At 38.9% G+C, this 22,337-nt stretch overlaps 1 protein-coding gene across 2 annotated transcripts in view; it reads left to right on the forward strand.

Moving 5' to 3' along the window:
• The window catches only part of INPP5A (inositol polyphosphate-5-phosphatase A), a 259,975-nt gene that overhangs the window by 167,999 nt on the left and 69,639 nt on the right, over positions 1 to 22,337 (forward strand). For both annotated transcript variants that reach the window (XM_052800297.1, XM_052800298.1), the window contains exon 9: positions 12,867 to 12,951. In XM_052800297.1, the coding sequence (XP_052656257.1) occupies positions 12,867 to 12,951 (85 nt within the window). The remainder of the gene's footprint in view (positions 1 to 12,866; positions 12,952 to 22,337) is intronic.

A 22,337-nucleotide genomic window follows, 5' to 3' on the forward strand; every position in this document is an offset into this window, starting at 1 on the left:
TGAGCTTTTAAATCCCCTTATCTGCATGAACTAATAATGCAGATTTAGTGCTGTTAAAAACAGAGACTGATAAGTCTTTTCCTTTAAAGCCTTTAAACTGCTAAAGAGCATTTAACAGCAATGCAGTTCAAACTCGGTGAACAATACTGAGAAGGAAAACAGTTTAATGAGCTAAACCTTCACTGAATGAAACAGAAACACCTTCTCACAGTTGATTTAGGTCACTGTGGGAGTAAGTGAAAGCGCAGTTCTGTTCACCCTGCATCTTCATAAACATGAATTAAGTACAGCCTTTTCATGTAAGGTAAAAGCTATCACAGGAGTTTGAAATACAAAAAAAGAAAAGAGTTTGCAAATAAGCTCAAATGAATTAGTTTAACTGTTAAAATCATGAGGGAAGTTAGTTTCCCCAAAATTATTTTAACTACAAGGTTTTAACACATAAGCACGAAGCTGCACAACATCTCTAAATTACTGAGAAGGGGTGGGGTTGGGGGGGACGGGGACGACAAAAAGTGTCAAGTGAATGATTTAAAGTTTCCACTAAAAGTTTTCTCCAGAGGGAATCTATTAATAATCATAACAACATGTTTTGGAAGTAGAAAGGTTTAATCTTACAATGGTGTTCTGAAGTGATCTAGCTTAAATAATGTTAAAAATGAATTACAGAGAGAGAAGAATGCTTTTAAAGACAGCTAGCTGGTTATGTGCTGAGCCAGATTGTTTTTAGCGTTTGCCATTTAGCAAGTGTGAAGAAAATGTGGTGTTAGACTCTTTAAAGACTAAGAGAGTTGGAATTACAGTGGTGTTAAGCAAATATTTGCTTGTATATTTACAAATACGTATACAGTGTATATGTAGAAAATTGGCATCTGTAATGAGTGTTTGTCAATGCTAATGTAAACCCAGACTAAATTCCCAGAAGTCAATTACATTGTTCAGATAGACACAGATACAGTCAAAACTGAGTTTGCCTTATAAATGAGAGTAAGAACATCTGCTTTATATTTTGTGGGGCAAAAAAATTCCTCCAGGCCCATTTTGGATTATTCCCATGTACAATTAGCCCCATTTGCATAATACTTGCATTTTTGTATTTTCTAAAGTTGAGCGGTTTAAGCTATACATGAGAGTAAGAAAGGAAATGTAGTTTACATTTCAGTTTAGGCTTTCATACATCTGCTGAAATTAATGCTTGTGCATATGTCATTAATTAATCATATTGGCATATTAGTCAAGTCCTTTAGAAACTTGCTGGGGAAGAGTGTCTACTGAATTTAATAGCCTGGCTAGGGAATGAGTAGAAGCTGTAGGATAGGGTCCTTTAAAAGTATTAGAAGAGAGTTTGCGAAGGACAAGGACGTGAGATGTTAGCCTGATACTGTGGTTCTTGGTGTGCCAGCCATTTAAACTTCCTGAAATTATCTAGAGCATTCAGATCCATAAAATGAATGTGGTTTTTTTTAAAGAAAGTGACAGTGCTCTTCTGTTTTCCTATTGAAATGTTCCCTGGCCTAGTTCAACAGAAACATTTTTACATTACAACTGTGAAATCTTGGCATAAAGCTTCCCTTTGTGCCCTTCATTATTTTCTCACAAATATAGTCCATTGTCACATAGCTGAAGTTAATTTGATCAACATTGGGACATTTAACTTTTATGTCCGGTCAAAGGAGCTGTTTCATGCTCATTTTGGGTATTCAAAAGAAATGATTGCCAGAAAAATAATGTTACTATTAACAATTCAGAGCAATTAGTTTCCCAGGGAGAGGCGATGTGATGCACCGGCTCCACACAACTATTCTTTGTCATTTTATGGATGCTCATCAGTCAACTGTCACATCTTCTCAAAGACCCCTCCAATCTAAATGTTTCTCTTTGGGCTTTTCCCAGAACTAGCAGCTGAATGAGCAAAAGAAAAGCCACTTAGTTTCTAGGCAAAGGAAAACTTCACTCTAAAGATCTGGGTCATTTGAGAAGATCCTAGGAGTAGCTTGCTTTGGGGCAGGGCGGGGGGGCTGTTGGATTTTTTATTTTATTTATTTCTTGCAACAGTGATTTTAACATCAAGTGAAAACTCTCTGTAATCATGTGCCTTCAAACATTTAGTGAAATTTCTGTGTATTCAGATAGAATGCACTCCCAGGGCAAATAAACCTTCCATCCAAATGTCTTCTAACAAAGGTTTAAAACCCTAGATCACATTCAAAAAGACAGCTTTTCATTAAACACCCTGAGGCTCATCTCATTAATATTCAGTCATCCCCCCCCTTTAAACTAAGGTTAAGTGCTCTCAAAATTAGCGTGTTTGTGTAATATGCTCTTTAAAGAGTAAATCCAGCAAAATTGTCTTGTTACTTTCAACCTGTCAAATACAGTCAAAGACACTTTTTCCTTGCTGCTTGTTTTTCTGCTGGCTTGAGCTTTTGCATGTTTGATGCAGTTGTCAAAATTTAACTCATATGTCCTTCCTGTTTACACAAACACATTTTGAATTTTATTTAGGTTATATTTTTAGCAGAAAAATAATTTTCAACTTGTATGCATTGTAATGGAAAATATACATTATTATAATTTTAAGCATACAATAAATGTATTTCCTTAATAAGTGAATGATGATTTCTGATAGTCCTAGTCAGTAATTTTGCCCTTATTCTGTTATTGTCAGCATTTGGGGCTTTTTTTTTTTCTTTTTGGCATTAATAACTGAACAGGTTATTAATAAATTTGAAGCATTTATTATTCAAATTGTAAATTAAAGATCTGTTGTTTCTTTCATGATAAAAAGAAATCTGTATAAACAATAGCAGGTTTGGAAGCAAAGATCTGACTGGAGAATCAGCAATCCAAAATCCAGAAATTTAAGAACTTGCAGGTGTCACACAAAAAGGTGTCACTTAAAAAAAAATAGCGTGGATACACTAAGTCACTCTTCACTTTGTCTGCCTAATGTGAATAGAATTGTGGCTCTTTCAGAAGAAATGCTGAAAATAAAAGCTCTGAGGTTTCCTGGAGGGGTTGTCGACTGTTGTTTTCACAAAAGCAAACTTACTGTCCTATGGTGTGGCACGCAATAAGGGATTGCCAAGTCTGCTTGGGAGCTTGGGCCACTTTTGGCGGCACTCTAAGCCTCCACCTCACCTTTCATAAGGGCTTTACTCCTTTTTACCTATTTCCCAGTAGTACGTTCTCCTGGAGCTGCCTCAGTTGGCTACCATGTCTTTCTAGTAGAAGATAACTGATGTAACTACAGGCTAGATTGGATGTATTGTAAAAAAATACCACTCCCAGGAGAATTTGTGTAATTAAACAGACAATTGAAGAAAAGAGAGAATGCCTCTTAAAAAAGAAATGGCTGCAAATAACTTGTTGCCTGCTTGATTTTGCTGTGAAAATGACTTTATATGAGAATGTGCAGAGTGCGTCACATTCTCATTGAGTTATATTTCCTTTTTACTGTAATTTGTTCCTTAGAGAGTCTGCAGCTAGATAAAGAGCAGTCATTAGAGTCTAGCTAAAGGTGACACTCACATCAGCATTCATTGTGGTTTGTGTCTTTTGAAATGTTCTATCGTATAGCCATATAATCTTCCAGGATAGCTATGATTCAATTAAGAAGAATCTATATGGGCTGTTGATCCAATTTTTATTCATTTGCAGAGAAATGAAAATAAATTGCTATGGTGATGTTATTTACAATGCTCGCTGTAAGATGATGCTATGAGCTGGTAGTTATAAAACGGAGAAATGGTTGAAAGAGCTCCATTCTGCTTCTGTTTGAGTCTATGGGCATTATGTGAATAATCATCTTTCAACATTTTTACTCCCATAGGAAGATAGGATCACTATGTGAGAAGGTTGTTGTCTCTGACTCTTGTATTCTGTGTCCTGGAAAGATACGTATTCTCCCTAACAGGTAAACAACCAGATGCAAGTTACAGCATTTTTAGCTGCTTGTCTGTCTGTACAAGTGCTGAAGTAGTTATAGACCGACTTGGCAGACGTTATTCATGGACTGACAGGTAAATAGCTGTAACTGCCTCACCTTTTATGAAAGCTTCTTTATCTTTCTTCCTTCGGTGTAGGATTTAAGATGCAGCCAAGATGATTCAGTTTCTCACTCCAACAAGGAAAATGGTCCTGCTGTCTCTGTATCCACCAGAATTTTCTTTGTTCAAACGTAATGTTGACAGCTCTAACTTTTTTAATCGCTGTGCTCTTTTGAGAGGGTTTTTTCCCTTCTCTTTAGCACTTCAAATGTTTCTGTTATGTCACCCCTCGTTTGTTTCCTCTCTTAGCTCAGCAGTCCACTGTAGTGTGATTTTCAAAGGGATAAATGCCCAAGTTAACAATTAAGTACATAAAATTTGTTGCTAGTTAGCTTTTCTCAACGTCAAGCATTTTTTAATCCTTTGCGAGTGAAGTCTTTCTTTCTGTGTTTCCAGTAATTTGCATTGCCCTTTTCTAGATGTGGTTGGTTTTATTTTTAATTCACAGTCCCTCTGAGCCTAGGAGTTTCACCAGGCAAGCCGATGGAAGCGTGCGGGTTTCCGTCGCTGGCAGCACACCGTGGTGTGATGTTGCCAGTGTCCTGTCACCTTCTGCTGTCTCCTTTGCCCATGCAGCCATCCACAGGAGGTCGGACTGGGAAAGGCGTTTGTTGCAAGTCTGGCAAGATACAAATCTGGCAAGATTTCTTAACCTTTCTGCCACTGTTCCCGTCAGTGAACTGTTTAGGACATACAATGCCTCTGTTCTGAATTTTTCTAGATTTGTCACAAAAAGTGCTTTTCCCAGCCTTAATGAGTTAATGGATCAGTATCCCGTTGCTGTGTATCCTGGTTATTTTCTGGCTTGCTATTTGCACTTCTAACACTAAGTGAACACAGGATTTTTGCTTTACTCCCCCACATCCAAGCCCTGCAGAACAGTAAGCAAGAATTGCAACGTCTCAGCCATCATGGAAATTAAGATATGGCAGTTATCTGCTGCCTGCTTATGACCAAGTGTTACCAACATTGCGGAGTTCCAGAAGTTATGTGGAAGAATTTTAATCTTCCATGATAAAGTAAAGGAAGATTCAAAAAGACGTGCAGTTTCTCTGGTTACTTCTTGTTGTTTTCTCTTACATCAGATGAAAAGCAAGAAAATTTCTTTGTAACACAACACCAGTGCCATAGCATTGTATTCTCCTGTAGCAAAATTGACAAGTACTTACCTCATTATACATGGCTGCTATTTCATTAGGCGAATGTCAGTGTCAGGTAAGATCATGGTTTTGTCAATATAATGAAAATACCAGTCAAGTGAGGAAAAAGTCACAATTTTCCAGCTCTAAAAATTGATTTTTATTGCTCTTCTTGTAATCCTTTCTTTGGATTAAGTATTTATTATTGATGTGGTCTTTCTTTTAATCTTAATAGCTGCTGACATTGTAATTAATTAAAAAATACAACATTTTTGCCCAAATGGCACTATATTGAAATTAAAAGTGAACATCACATATTAGTTAAACAGCTCTGGCAAATGTCTTGAGTGCTAAGATGATTGCCTAAGCTTCTTGACAATTCCCTTCACCTTGCTGTATGCTGCTTGACCTTTTGAGATGTTTTGGTGTTATTAATAGGTTTTAGCTATTATATCAGAAAGAACAAGGCACAAAAATATGATAAACTTTATCTTTTTAATGACAGTGCTACAACACCTTAGGCATGCCAATGAAGGCACTTAACATCACGCCTTTTGAGGCACACTTAGTCACCAGGTAACTTTTATTCAGAATTGATGGGGGTTTTTCTGGAATTTGTCTCTAAACGTATATCTGAGAATGCAAACTGGTGTGAGCTGAGCGCTGACTGTGCTGCAGAAGGGAGGCAATATGCAGAAGAGATGTCAGGGTTTTGTTTCAAAGCTTTCTCCAAAGCCTCTGCTGGAGGTGGATCCCCCATGGACCAGTTCTTGAGGTGCAGGTGTGCAAGCTGATCCCTTTGACTAAAACTTACAAAGGAAAAAGCAATGAGGATAGGAACAGCAGAAATCTGAAAGGCCACACAGCAATCCCGTGTCTAGTTTTGTATAAGCCAAAATCTAACATTTCCATTCTCTTGATCTTCAGTTCCTTAACAGGGCTGTGGTAGAAGACAGGTTTCACTGTCGTCGTTCCTTGACTTTCCACCAGAAGTCACTGCAGGAGTTGTTATTACCTCTGACATTATAGATCTATGGAGAAGAAAGTGTGTATAATCTTCTTGTCCATAGGTCACCTGCTACCTCCATACCAGCTCTTGGCTCCCACCAGTGGGATGGTCAAGTCACTTTCTGCCTTTTTTTTTTTTTTTTTTTTTTCCCCACCCCTTTCTAAACATTCCTCTTTGGGGTAAGATCCTCTCTTGTCAAGCAAATGTTAGTTGAGCATGCCCCTTGCAAACTGTGGCCACAAGGTCCAAGCCTGCTGCCCATGGGCTCTGGCCGCGGGATGCCTGTCAGGCTGCGGAGCAGCTGGCCGTGCTGCCTCCGCGCTGGTAGCCGTTCGGTGACCCTCCCGGCGGTGCCGCACGGTGAGTCCGGCCACTGGACGTGGGCAGGGGGGTCCAGGCTGCCTCAGGGGTGCAAAGGGCCCTGCCGGCTCAGCCTTGGGGGTGTTTCCTGAAAACTTCACTGATCGGCCAAAACATGAAGAGGTTTTGCCATCCCATGCAGAGATGTAGGCCAGCATTACTTTTACTAGATTCAGATCACAACAGAACCTGTGGTTCAAAGCTCTGCTTAGGTCAACAGTAAAGAAGATTAGGAGTTTCACCTGAGAAATGATTGCCACACCGAGACTGAGCTGTCCTTTCTTCTCTGCGTAGTTAGTTGTGGGTTTCATATTCCTTTACTTAGGAAAGGACATCTTACATAGGCAGTCACATGTTCTCTGTAAAAGTGGCTTTTGTACCTTTAATTCCTTCTGCATGGATAATGTGCAAAAGTAAAGAGATTGTGGAAAAATAATATCCTACCCTGTAAGTTGTACGAGAAATAACGGAAGTACTCATATTAGCTAGTATTTAGCTTAAACACATTTAGTTATTATAAAAATTAGCTCACTGAATAAAATATGGCTTGACCTCTGGATTGTTTCTTCCCAAGAAACGTGACAGTGTCCCTCCTTCTCCTCCATTCAGACTGCTTGGCAGAGCTGCAAGTTTTTTGTTTTGTTTTGTTATGTTATTGTTGTGTTTAAAACAAAACAAAACAAAACAAAAAAAACCCTCAAGCCCCTCTTTTCAGCAGTGTCAAGTTAGGATGAATTGGCCAGGGAGGCATGTTTATAGACTGTGTGAAGAACTTTGTCTTTGTGTGGGAATGCTGGTGACACTGGTATGGCTTGCCTGAATGAACTGCGATGACGCGGCTAATAAGGTGTCCTGCTGAGTGCCGCAGCAGCCTTTCTCAGACCTCCCACTTAATGCCATTCAGCTCCAGCTCAGTGTAGCTAATTTTTCCCATTCCCTCAATTCTTTAGGCCTCCTTACAAACAGAAAAGTCAACTTTCACACCGAGCAGAAGATAAGTGCTTTAGGAAATAATCGTGTAAACAGAATGTTACCTTCTGACCTGATGCTGATACCTTGGTCTGGGACAAAACCCAGCTGGCTATTGCATTAGACATGGCTATTAAAGGAATAATGCTGCTGATCCTCCTTACAAAGTGCCCTGAGAAATGGTTTAGCCAAATCACAGTGCCTCTTGTCACACTGAATCATGTTCAGCTGCTCTCTTCCATGACCAAATTGCTGATATTTAGCCGCTTCCTTGTCTTCTCCTCTCTTGTGACAGTATGGGAGGGAGGTAAGTATGAAAAGCAAGGGAAAGTCGGTCATGTTTCCAATTGCCCTATTATTTCCTGGCTGAATTTCAGTGCTTTGAAATGTATATACAGTACACCATATAGCTTTCATAAAAGAGGGTGCATTTCATAAAGTATCTTTAATTGTAACTACTGTAATGAGTACTTTAAAATAAATTACAAAAGGATTTCAGTGATTCCAATAGCATGGAATTGTTCATTTTAAGATTGCACTAAGCGATTCCCTGTGGTGTTCTGTGTAGAGACTAAAATTAATAACTAGACCCAGATTTCCAGTAGTACTGAGGAGAAGAGGAACCTCTGCCTCTTACTTGTTTTAGTCTTGATAGGAGTGTGGCATCCAGATCTCCTAAATGGCTTTGAAAAAACTTATCTTTCACAATCCGTTCAGCTGACACTGCCAGCCAGGCTGAGAGGTCTGTCTTTACGTCAAAGTAATTATTTGACATATCCTAGGCTCCAAGAGCAAACCCTGAGCGTTTGCTTCTACTGTGGCATTTGTTTGACTTCTCTTTAGGTTTGCCTGTCTCACGGGTCCGTCCAGCCCCTGCTCTGGGCTGGGTAATGCTTTTGTCGCAGGCAGGCCAATCTAGCTCAGGCTAAAGCTCTTCAGCATCATAGCTCAGAAGGTTTCAGAGCTTTCTTGTAATTCTCCTGATGCACCCAGAATAACAGCCAGTTTTTGCCACAGGTCTTTGGGAAAACGTGTCAGGGGACTGCCATGCTAAAAAGCACTTGATGAGTGGAGGTCATTTTGCTAGAAGTCTTACTGACACAGCAGAGCAAGTACATTTCTAGTGCAGACACAGTAACTTTTTTCTGGGTTTGTAAAGCAGTTGCTGATATCCAGTGTGAGGCAACCTGCAGTTGTTAGACCAAAATAAGAATTAAATTTACTTATTTTGCAGCAAAGAAATTGCTGTGGTAATTTAACATTAATTTGCACCATTACCAGTGAAGTTTACTCCTTAAAAAAAAGTGTGAACCATGGATCTGACTCATCAAAACATTTAAGCATGTGACTAGCTTTGACTGTAAACTTTACTTGAAAGTTGCAATTGCTTGAGAGTTTCCTTCTTTTACTGTCCTGTCATGTCTAAAAAGCTGTTCAACTCTGTTTCAAAAACTGTTTGTGGTCTGCCTCTTCTGAAAAATACAACAACATTTGAAAAGAAACAGAGAATAACCCAACCCGTCCAGAAGACTTTTAACTGTAGAGCCATCAGTTAAAAATGTAGAATGAGTTTGAAACTGGCAAAATAATTAAGGTAGTGTGTTCCGAGTGTGAAGAATCTAATACTATTGTCAGGGACTCCTGATGCAAATTAAAAATTTTGTTTGTGGAACTAGTAGAAGAGAAATCGTCTATGTCATTTATATTTGTGTGCTTTAAAGTTTAACAAGGTCATCAGTAAACCCAGTCATAAGCGTGCATTTTTTCTAATGGTCCTTATTTGCCATATTGAATTTGTTATTTTGATTTCCAAAATGCACAGAAGTCAAAGATACTTCTTCAGTATGTTCAAAGTACAAATAAACTCTTTTCTCATAAGCAATACTTTCTAGAGCAAGAACAAAGGATTAGAAGAGTAAATGTATTCTTCCAACCTTTTCAAAGGGAAGACTTCTCTTCCTGGAAAGGAAGAGCTGTAATCTGGAAAGTTTTCTGTTTTATTTGTATCCAAGCATTGGATACATCCTCATTGCCTGTCATCTCTTGATGGCCCTGCGTAGGTCACAACAAGCAGCACAGCTAGTTAAGGCACTGATGATCTTTTGTTTGCTCTTGCATATAGAGTTGTGGAAGTGAAATATTTGTAGCTTCTCTACAGTCATGAAATGTTTACCTGAGTCACCTATTTTGTCATAAGCTACTTAGAAAAGTTGTACAGGAAAGAATAGATCCTTAAAGTATGTTGAAGCCTTTCAGGATAATCTGGTAGTCAGCAAGTACAAGCTAAAGGAAATGACACTAGGTCCTCCCACTAAAAACATAAGATTAATGCTAGTGACATAGGTTGGCTGCATTCTTTTTATATGATTCGGATTTATCACTCCGTTGACTGATGCATGGCAACATTTTTAACAGATTATTTGATTCATGGTTAAAGGAAGGGCATTGTTATAGAAACAAATAGCAAAGTAGAATAACGCACATTTTGAAGCCTTCGTAGTTCATTTGCAAGCACTCGTTCTTGTTAAAAAAAATTATTTTCTGAGTTCTCATTTATTTGTACACATGATGAACTGTGTATATTTGTAGCTCAGAACATGGGAACAGGAGGAATGGAACACTTTTGTTTAGATCTTGCTCCAGTCCCAACACCTTCACTGTGTGTCCCTGGTCCTGGCGAGACTCACAGTGTTTTGCAGTACTCAATTTCTGTACCGAGTCCCCCCAGTGCCGGATGTTTTTCCTGCATATTCCTAGGGGAGGAAATACTGCTGTACTCTTCTTTATTGCCATCTCCTTTGCTAACTTGGAGTCTAATTCTAAAAGCACAATCAAGAAGATTAGTTCTTGTGCCATTGATTCAGTGCAGTTGTAGGCACCAGTAAGTATTTCAAAACAGAGCTATCAGAGTACCAAATTGCTGAATTAATTCTAAGATTTGGGAACTCTTAAACTAATATGAAGTTCCAATGGCAAGGACAGTAGGTTACATACATGTATTAAGTTGAGTCATTTAAAGCATATTTTATTGTCAGGTATCCCAGATCATTTAATAAGTACATAAATGTGTATATCCCTTGCTGTACCACTGTTGCTAATTTTATTGTACACCTAAATTTCACTACCTGTGAAAAAGAGATATGTCAGAAGCCACTTAAAGCATCATTCTTGAGAACTAACATTTAGACTATTTTGCTTCAGTCTGTCACGAGACGCCCTGTCTAAAATGTCCAACAAGACAAACTACAAGGGGAGCAACTGGTTAAAATTATCAATTGTAAAGCTGGCATTGATTTGTGTGCAAATCATGTTTAAATCAGGTAATGTGCAAGACTATGAAATTACTGAATTTTAATTCATTGATCAGAAGCAGACTAATCAGCTGTTTGTTCATCAGTTAGGAGGCATTTTTACTGGCTATTTTTGGAATAGTCTGTTTATTTGGAAAATCCATCTTTGCATAATACAATCACAGGCATCATTCTCATAATATCAATTTGTTTTAAGAGGCCTTCTCTAGACCTTGATGTCATTCCTGCGATATCTGTCATTTCTTTGTCAGCAGTAAATGGCAATGGGCAAAGCCAAAAATAAGATACGAATCAGGAAAGTTGGCAAAGCAGAATCGCTTTTTCTTATGTATAAGTTGCGTATCAGATTTTGCAATGATAGTGTTAGCAAATTGTGGTAATGTAAATGGTTTAACTTTTGAGTTCTCATTTTCCTTTAATGTGCCACAAGGGCACTAATCAAACTAATGTTATGTACAGGTCAAGAGTGACAGGTTTTTCTCAGTGCTTGCTGGGAGCTGACAGTAGACAGTATTTATTAACAGTACCTGCAATAATTTGTCAGCTGAATGGAGGATTTGGAGATTTTCATACCAGAAAAGGATAAGTCTTTGCAAGAGATTTTGCTTCAAATGATCACTACCTTAGGTCCGATGCACATTAATTTTTCACTAGAATAATATTCCTTACGTAATAGATTACTGTTGACTAAAAATGTGAGATGTTTTTAAGAGGAGAAGCAGTATCTCACTGTAAATCCAACGTTGTATCTTTCTTTATAGCTTTGAAAAGTCTAAACGGATGTAATGTATTAAAACTTTTAAAGCCATTTGAAATGAATGCCTCCTTGCTGGGCAGTATTGTTCCAGGAAGCCTACTTACTGTACATTACTTTATAATCCTTTACCTATCCATATGGGTCTCTGCCTGTGGCTCAGCTGGGGTTTCTGGCATCATAACACTTACGTATTTATATATTCCCAGAATGTACACAGTGTATTGCCTTGCATTTGTTCCTTATTTCTTATATATTGTACATCTAGTATACCATTGCAGTTTTTTGTGCGTTCTGTCTGTGTATATTCTGTGTAGCTGTGGCAGTCGCTTTTCAGGTATTTCAGACCTTCCTCAGCTACTGAGAGGAAATTAATTGTATTGATTCCTTTTTGAAATTAAGCGTGAATCAGTGGATTTCCAAATGCCAAGATCTCTGGAAGCATGTAAAATTGCACATTGTTAGGGGTACCAGACGATTGTCGTTAATAATAGATAAGCTAATAATATAAACAATTTTTAATTATACAAGATTTGAAAGACGGACAGTAATGCCTTATCTCCCTGTTCAGTACTGAGCAAAGGCTTGAGAAAAAGGTCAATCTTTACTCCATATGTGGAAAGATCACCTTTTAGGCGTTAGCTACAACCTCAGTAAAAATCTGCTTTGAACAAAGAGAACTGTCTTTCAGAGAACTGAGCCAGGCAAAACCTCGTAGATCAGTCTCTACCAGATGTGATGATTAATGTTTAGCCCTAACATGTCACTTTTCACATAGTTCTTAGAGTACTAACAAACACTGGTAAGCATTATGATCACAATCATACAGATAAGTAAACTCAAAGGTAGATGTATTCTGAACTCATCACTAATTTGGGGTTCCTAATTCTTTGCTGCCCAGCCCAAAGCCATACACTTGAACTTTCAAAGGTGTGAAGTACCTCCATGATGCCCTCAAGATTTCTGTGATGCCCAAATGCTGGTTCTGCATTATTTGTACTAACTGCTGCAAGCTTGCTTTCCTCCAAATTGTTCTTTCAGCCAGACAGAGGGAATCAAATGCATTATTTTACTGGGTCTGGAGATAAAATTGCCTAAGCAAAGAATCAGCCCAAAAACATGGTTAACGTATTGTTCCAGTATAAACTGGTGGTTTTGATCATTCCAATAATTACTTCTGAGATTGTGCTTAGAAGGTAAGATATGTGTATTTGTGCACCCTTGCATGTACTTAAAGCTGAATGACAGGTTTGTTTTGTTTTGTTTTGTTTCCAGAATTATAGATCAGCGGTTTGAGAAAGTTTCGTATTTTGTCTTTGGAGATTTCAACTTTAGACTGGATGCCAAAGCAGTAGTAGAGGTAGGACTTTTATTTTTCTTCTGTTGTAGACCCTACCAGGTTTTATTTCTCAAATATTTTTTCCTGTGGAAAAGCTAAAAGTGACTTAACAAAGTAATCTTAATATTGACATCAGACTTAGCTAAGAATACTTTTAACAGGAACATCTGACAGGTAACTAAAAATCACTGTTGTGAATCTGCTGAAGCAATTAAGAAAAATACAGCTGACATGCTGCATTTCTTCTCAGTAGTAGTGTGTAAAGTGAATATTGGCTGTAGATGCCAGTAGACTGCAGAGTCCATGCTACCTGTTCATGTTCCTGTGTATGGCAAGGAGAAAATGTGGGTACCCATCTAAGATGAGACCTGGAGTCTTCACAATGCATGCAGGAGTCTCTTCTTTTGGCAGGCATGCAGATTCCTTGTTTGAAATCTCTTCGGGCTTCAGCACAGGATACCACATTTGGGTTGGTTGTTTGTGACTTTTGCCATATGTTTATAGCTCACAGTGAATCTTATAATTGTTTACTGCAAGCGGAGTAAGTGGTGGTTTATACTTCTATTCTGTGGGGTAAAAAAAAGAGAGACAGTTCCTAAGTGTCTGTGATGGAACTCCACACTTCAAAAATACAAGCAGATGTTTGTGCAAACCTTTGTGATAGTAGCATCTCAGTGTGGAAGGGTGACTGGAAGATTTGTATAAAGCCGAAAAGAATGCAGTAAACCTTCGTCATGAGTTGAGACTACCTTGACTTTCCTGCTAAAGCTCAGCTCTGGGTAACATGGGGTCAGAAATAATATCCAGGTTGAAAACCAATTTAATCTTATGGTTTTCCCCCTTTAATTCTCAGAGATACTGTAGTGTCTTTTTGGTGTCCTTGAGGGTAGGCATGTATCTTCTAAACCAAAAGTTTTTATTTTGTAAATCAAGCAGCGGGAAGTAAGTGGCCTGTGTGTCAAAGGCTGGCTGCCTCTCATAGAGGTGCGGTGCAGTTCTCCTTCCTTACGTGATGATTAGTCCTTCATCTATTGAAAAACAGGAGTTTGACATTTCAGCACTCCGTATGTAGCTAATAACTTCCTTCTTGGAATCCTTTAGACATTGCAGTCATTTAACCAACAAACTCAAAGCATAATTGAAATGAAACTCAAGTCACTGATTCAGAATATGCAGCTTTATACTACATATGTTAAGGACGAAATCCTGCTCTGCTATGCTGCGGTAACCATAGTTATCATCAATGTTTATAGATTACTTGTTTTTGAAATATTATGCCTGTTTGTTTTTTATTCACTAGTGGTGCAATAGTATTATTGAGAATGCTCCTGCCTGAGAACACCTCTATCAATCATGCTGCAGCAGAATTATCTCTTACACCAGTATTGATGAAGGGCGCTATAAGTTTTTCCTAACTTACTAACTGCCTAGCAGTCTGCAGGATTGAAACTGCAGAGAATGCTTTCTTTATTACCAGTAGATTAAGATTCCTACATTTATATCTGTGAGTTTCAAAGTGATTCACTTCTAACAAAATGATGTCACTAACCGTAGATGATGCATACTGAATGAACTGCACAACAGGTAGTAAGAGTGCAGGTGATTCTTAGTCCTGACACAGTACTTTGCATGTTATGAATGCTTTACCAATATCAATTAATGTTGTTGCATATGAGCACACAAGGTATAATTTGAAGATGAATCAAATTCATTTACCCATTCTTCCTAGATAAGATGCATGCATGTGTGAGTGTAAAAAGCATTAGAATAATACACGTTTTCTGTTGCTTTTTTTTGAGTAGCATACCCCATTAACCAGAACTTCACCCAGCTACTTTGCAACATTAATTAAACATAATTAAAGTTGATCTAGAAACTTCCACTTGTAACGTATGCACAGTTAAAGTCATATTAAGTTTGTTTGTAGTCTTCTGCATTTGGTAGTTTATAAACTGGTATGTCAGAAGATGCAAAAGATTTAAGAAATAATTGTCTCATGCAGTTTACTACACAGAAGTGATAGTACCGGCAGTGTGTCTTTGACAGCATCGTAACACCAGAACAGTCATGAGTGAATCAATAGTAAGCATATAGCACTCTGTTTTGACAATAAAGTCTAGGCTCCTAGGAGGCAGATCAGTTTCTAAAGTATAATTTGGAAGGGCAGAGTTACAGGCCACCTCTAGCAGGAATTATTCTAGATAGGACCTAATGGTTTGATTGTACATAAAATATATAAGATCCAATCCCAAATCACTTCACAAACTAGTTTATAAATGGCATTTCTCAACTGTGCCATTTTTCCAAAGCTGGCAGCGGGCAGAGTGCCTTGACCAAGGCCGTGCGCAGCTGGCAGTGGCAGAACAGAATGGAACAAGAATGGCCAAAGGTGATTGCTCATCTAATGCTCAGTGCCAGCCAAAGTGTTAGCCTGTGCTCGTGTAGGAACCTCACACTCCAAAAAATATCTTTGTCCCTTCTGGCATTTTAAACGTGTGCCTATGCAAACTGATGTTAGCCATTCCTTTGACTATTCAGCAGTGTAGTTAATACTACAGATTTTAAGGGTTAATCCATTGACCTGTCATCTTTGTATATATTACTAAATTTATCTCTGCTTTTCTTGCTGACCTTTTAAATTCCCTCTTGAGACCACAGTGTGCTGAAGGCTTGGACACTAAGATGCTACGAGCAATACATGTGTTGTGGAAACATAGACTGTGCTTATACCAAAGACAAAGAATAAAGTATATTTCTAAAGGATTTCTCAATTAAGCCATTGAAAGGGAGAATCTGAGAGCTGTTTCAAATGTGGAGTCCAGACACTGAAGTGCTGTGTGCTAAGTCAGATGCCGAAAACGTTGTGCTTATTAATTCATAATTGATAGACAATAAATCATTAATATATAATTTATTAAACATTTTATGGGAACCTTAATCTAAAGTCATATTGATTTCCTTGCTAGGAAAATCTGCTTTACTGTTGTTGGAGTAATCCAGGGGGGGATCAATAAAACAGGTAAAGGCTTCTGGCAATTCTGAGATCCATGTGTGCATTAACAAGGGCGTTGTCTGGAGGGATAAACTGGCAAGAAAGAAATAGGACGTCTGTAGCATAACAAGCATAGCAAATACAGTTGGTTTATAGTAGATTTGAATTATAGTTTGAGCATAATTTGTAGCTTGGCAAGACGATGTTCAGAGAAATACCTACAGCTCATCCATTTAAAGCATTTTAAAGTTGTCTTCAGCCTGAAAAGGGCTAATGATAAGGTTCCATTTTAGTCTAGTTTTCTTGGGCTGATGTGTGATTCAAAATACAGGGAGCATGAGAGGACTTGGAACCACAAGATTTTTTCCTGAAGTCTCAGACTTCAGGGTGTGTGCCAGGCATTGAGGACATTGGGGTCCCTTTGCCAGGTCTCTGCCAGTGACGCCCCATCTTGGCTTTGGCTGCGAGATCTCGTAAGGCATGCTTGATGCCACCCTCTCCGTGGGACAGGCTAAAGCCCCCAGCCACTGTTTACCTGAAAATAAACATACAGAAGTGTGAATGCTACTAAGTGTTGATTATAAATGTTCAGTATTGCTGTAGTAATAACCCTTAGAAGTTTGTCATGTAGCTAAATCCCTGGCAAATCACCAGTCTGGCTTACTGCATCAACAGGCTGAAGAATAAACATTGCCTTGTTACTTAATTACCCGCACACCTAATCAGTGGCTCAATCTGGTGGTCTCTTGACTGGGATCTGCTGTCACACTTCAGATGTAGGTGCAGGTTTTTGCTCGTTATCCTGTTAACGACAGCTGCCCCAGCTGTGCTGGCCCAGGAGGCACAGCAGGCTGCCGGCACCGGGATGCAGGACTGCAAAGGGGACCAGGCTGCCGGCCCTGGCCCTGGCCCAGCTCACCCTGGGGCCTCTGCCGCAGGGTGAGCTTTAGGTGACCCTGTTCCAGGCTTAGCCCTCTGACTTTACTTGCTCCTGTCAATGCGCGTTTTAAATTACTCGGAGGGTTTTCTGTTGTTTTTTCTCAGGCGGGTGCAGACAAGGAGCTGTATGGCAAGAAACAGGGAATGCTCTGGTCTGTCTGCTGCGTTCAGCTTGCAAATACCTACCTAACTGTGGTAGGAGATGCCTCTCATCCTGAACAATATGCCTCTGAGCTAAGGCACCGGCAAATTTGTAAAGGCCAAGTGCTATTGCTGAGGTAGCATGAGTTAATCTTCCTAATGCGTATGCTGAGTTAGTTCCTGATCTGCTCTGGTGGCATCATCGGGGCCTGATCCTGACACATCCTGCTGGGTCTGCATAGCTGAGCTGTGAGGTCAGTCCCTCTCTGTAAGGGAGATAAATGCCACTATGTTATTGTAAAACATCCAGAAAATTTTCTGTTAGCAGTCTAGCCTCTTAGAAGGCACCACCTTTTTGAAGATCCATTGTAGACCCATTCAGTCCAGCAAATTACAGACACTTTTGCACTGCTGCTTGTGATATGTCTTGCTGGCATTGCATTCATTTAGTACTAAACATCTTCAGTTCATCATTCTTCATGCTAGAAGTGTTTCCAGAAATAAACTTTGTAAATTCAGTTAATCCTACATATGCAAAGTTGGCTGAGTATTTTTGCTATGCTTTAAACTCAAAGATTTGCCTACTGATTTTTTTTTCAGTGCTAGATTTTTTGGGTGGTACAGCATTCTAATTATTTGCCCACTGCTTCCAGGTATCTTCTAGCACAAATATTGCCAGCATGTTACGGAAGTGTTCACAACCTATAAAAAATTACTATAAACTTTTATATTAGTTTGACTATGAATTCCAGTATGTATCAGGTTCTCTGCAATGTCTCTAATACAGGTGTTGTCACAGCATTTCATAGAAACATGAATTTGTGATGTTTCTTTGTGTAGAAGATAGTTCTCCTGTAATTTTTCCAGAAGTTCTACTCTCCCTGTGTTTTAAGGATAATACAGATAGGTCACTGTAATCTTTGCTGCTATCAGAAATACATTGCAGATTTATAGTAGTGTGTGTGACAAAGGTAGTTTTTCTATTTCTGGAAAATTATCTTCTAAAATTGATTTGAAAGGAGATTTGATGAGGTGACTTTAAAGAAATCAGCAGCAGCAATGAGGTATACTGTAGGCTGAAGTTGAAGAATATTCCAGAAATTTAAAAATTAGGATACTGAAACCTCTGAAACACGTTCAGAGTAAGAAGGGAACTGAAGTTTGTGGAGGGAAAAATGAGGGGTTTTAATACAAAGAACCGAGGAGGACAGGTGGTTCTTGTTTGATATGAGAAATGAAAGAAATGGAGTTACTGTGAGTGAATGCATGGAAGAAGTAAGTTGATTCTCTTCTGTCAGTCCCCAAGAGCGAGCAGCTTATCATCTGCTGTGACTGCTGTAGACCACACAGGGTTTCGCACTGTGATGGGTCCAAGGCCGTTTTAATCTCCACTTTCACCATTATATATATATTTTTTTTTTTTTAATTGAAACAGCTTACTAGCATCTAATATTTTCTGTAGGCTCTACAAACTCTTGCTAGTGTAAATGTGGAAGCAGGATCGGTCCCATAAATCTCTCCTTGCCTCCTCATTCACATGGATCTGTGGAAGTGCAAGCAGCAGGGTCATGACCCCCATCAGTAAATTTGTAGGGCTGCCTACGCACTGGCATCCCGCGCGGGCTGTCATTTTGTGTCTTTAACAGCAGAGGTGCCCTTTCCCCTTCGCTTGTTAGAGCAGATGTTTAAAAAAAAGAGAGTTCCCATTCTCGTTTGCCCAAGCACTTTGCTGGAACTTGGTGGTTGCTGTGGTGCGGCAGTCAGGAACTGCCTTTCTCTCACTATTTCCCTGCACCAGCCCCGAGCATCACAGCTCACAGCTTCAGCTGTGGTCATCGGTAGAAATATTTCTCCTTCTGTTCCTTCTATCTCAGTGAGTCAGTTTACCAGTCTTGCTTTATTTAAATCGCCATTCAAGTCTAGACCAAGGAAGAGTATTTTTGCTGTCAGCTGGCCATACTAACAGTCTATAGTAATCTTTGAGAATTACGGTATTTTCATATTTTTAAAAAAATCAGTTATCCACTGAAACTCTTACCTATAAATCTTCCTGATCCTATTCATCCATCTTAGGAAAGTACCATCAGGCTTAATAATACGGGCTTATTTTGACTGTTTTGGAATGAAAACCTGTTTCTGGCTGAGACTGCTGATTGAAAAGTCCCTTAAAGTTCCTTGTACTTCCAAGAAAAGAAGAAGGATAATTGTGTGCTCCTCAATTCCAAGAACTGCAACTTAGGAATATAGAGTCCAGTATGCAAAACATAGGTCTTTAGGAGAAAATCATATTAATCACAAAATCCATTTGCTCAGGATAAACCATAACCTTCACTTGTATCCAGAAAAAACAGTTTTCGTTTTTCACCCACTAAAGGACATTTTGTTAGGGTTGATAGTAACTTGGTAAGCTGGAGAGGGATAAAATGTATCATATATGAACATTTATAAAGGTAGCAACAGAAATGCTGTTTCAGGATTCCAGTCATTCTGGCCTACAAAAAAGCTTTCGAGCTCTATCTGCAGAGTAAGAAGCAAAGTCCTTGTCTGAAAACTAGGAATTCATGCTTGTACACCTACCCTATCTACTTAATGGGTTACATTCAACCAAGATATTTCCTTTCTAGACTTCTGCCAAGCAGCCATTTGATAAGCCATAACTGGAATGGCTGATTAAGTGTTTTTTAAAAGGTAGTAACTACCCACAAAGAAGTTGCATATCTAGCTCCATCATTCACTTGCACTGTGCCTCTCTGCTACCTCTGACCATTTGACTTTCTATTACCTAGTAAAATAGGAACGACTTCATTCTAGCATGACTCTTTAGCTCCTACCATATTGCTGATACTACAGTGAATCACAGAATTTTCATTTGATCATACAGTCTTGACACAATATGGTCTTTTATTTTGAAAAAGGCAGTGGTGGCATCACGTCTTTTTATCAAGTGTGCTTGTGCCAGTAGAAGTTCAAGGAGCACTCCCTGTTACTGCTGTGATGTCTTCATCTACAAAACATGGACCTCCTTGTGTAAGACATCTCTCTCTCTCTTTTGAACAAACATCTTTTGTTCAAAAAAAAAAAAAAAGCTAATTAAAAGCTTTTTATGTCTAAGTAATTGATTCAGATCTTACTCAAATCTGAAGAAATATTTTAAGTTCAACTTGTTTCATTACAGAGTCCTGTGTTTTGTGCAGTAACTAGGATCTTTGCAAACTCCAGCCAACAAATGACCCATTAGTAATTGTCATCAAAAAGATTAGTAGCTAATTAGGCAACTAGCACTGATTTGGAAACCTGATTCTCAGTGAGGTGGTCAGGCTGTGGGTGGATATGGAGACTTGATTACCTTCTCATCTTTATAGGTGTGCTTCCCTGAACAAAAACAGGTCATCTGGCAGGATATGGCTCTTGCTGTCTTCTTGCAATATTGGTGCCATCACTAATCATCTGGCTGTCTTGTCAGACGCAAATATATATGTGTGTGTATGTGTGCGTGTATTTTTTTCAACTAAGTATTATTTGCAGAAGGTGCTTTGAATACATCAGGAAAAGTGCATGTAAGAATTGCACATTCTTGTTGTGACAAACACAGCAGTCATTTTAAAATTCTGGCTTTTTTTGCTTTGACAAGTGAGCATTCAGGAGAAATTGGTAACGTTTAATTGTATGAAAAATACTGACATAGCATAAAGAAGTAAAGTGTATATAGTCGTGGGCATACGCAATTCCCTTCCAAAACCACACCAGACATTGTCATCTTTTCTAGGCAGTGATGACATGCAGATGTGTATACATATACATTTAAGATTTCAGCTGCATCCATTTAATTCATAGCCAAGTGGTAAGCCCTTGCAGGTCCTGCTGAACTCCTCAGTGCAGGATAAGTGAACCATCTGCTATATGTCAGTACTTCTAGACAGCATAACATGGCATCTGAAGCACTTAAGTATTTTTAAATCGTTGGGATATTGTTCTCTTTAACACAGTTTATTTTAAGAGTATTTTCAGAAAACAAACTTTGTATGTGACGTTTCTTCTACCTATGACTATAAATTTTCCTCGGCAATTTCATGAATTAAAACAAAAATTTAGAAATATTTTTTCTTTAGTAAATCCATATGATAATGATACTTACTATTTTAAGCATTTTATAATTTCCATAGCTACAAATTTCATGTTTGTTTCCTTATAAACATATTTCAATGATTTGAAGTAATTTGGTGATTTTGGGGTTTGTGACCACAAATACTATTCCATTTAGTGTGGCAGAAAATGTGATTACAATTGGAAAATTGTTAAATTGGAAAATGTTTTAAGTGGGGATTATGCAAGTTGTGTTCTTTGAAACCATTTCAGCATAGTAATGCACTTGCAGAGAAACATTGCTAAAGGAAAATATAACATTAATGATCACAAAGATTACACAGGGACTATGTTGGCCACAGTATTTACAAAATAGTTCATGTTTCAAATCTGTAATGGGGGAACTAGAAGGCATTTTCAGAAATAGAAAAGAATATGTATTGGAAACCTGTGCTTAGGACATGTGCTCTTTTCAAGTTCATGGATCTTGAATTACAGTTGGAAATCACTAGGTTGGTTTTACTTTTCTAACTAGACTATGACCCTGTCTGCTAATGCTGGTTCATACCTTGCATCTTCAAACAGACAGATCTTCAGACAGACCTAATCACAGAATACAGGTCATTTAGTTTGGAAGGAGCCTCTTGAGATCTAGTCCAACCCCCTGCTCAAGCAGGGTCACCTAGACCAGGTTGTACTGGACCGTGTCCAGTTTGGTTTAGAATATCCCTAACAGTGGAGACTCCACAACCTCTCTGGGCAGCCTGTGCCAGTGCTTGGTCATCCTCAGAGTAGAAAAGTGTTTTCTCTTGTTCAAAGGGAACCTCCTGCGTTTCCATTTGTGGCCATTGCCTCTTGTCTTGTCACTGGGCACCACTGAAAAGAACTGGCTCTGTCCTCTCCATTCCCTCCCATCAGGTGTTTATATACATGAAGAAGATCCCCCGGAGCCTTCTCCAGGCTGGACAGTCCAAGCTCCCTCATCGCCTCCTCATATGAAAGATGCTCCAGTCCGTTCATCATCTTTGTGATCTTGCTCTGGACTCTTTCCACAGTGTCCACGTCTCTCTTGTACTGGGGAGCCCAGAACTGGACCCAGTACTCCACGTGTGACCTCACCAGTGCTGAGTAGAGGGGCAGGATCACCTCCCTTGACCTGCTGACAGCTCCTAATGGAGCCCAGCATGCCCAAATAATTTCTGAATAGCAGGGTATCAACCTACACATTGTAGCTGCTGCACATCTGGTTTAT

Source organism: Harpia harpyja, chromosome 10, assembly GCF_026419915.1.
Source record: "Harpia harpyja isolate bHarHar1 chromosome 10, bHarHar1 primary haplotype, whole genome shotgun sequence".
Lineage (NCBI taxonomy): Eukaryota > Metazoa > Chordata > Aves > Accipitriformes > Accipitridae > Harpia > Harpia harpyja.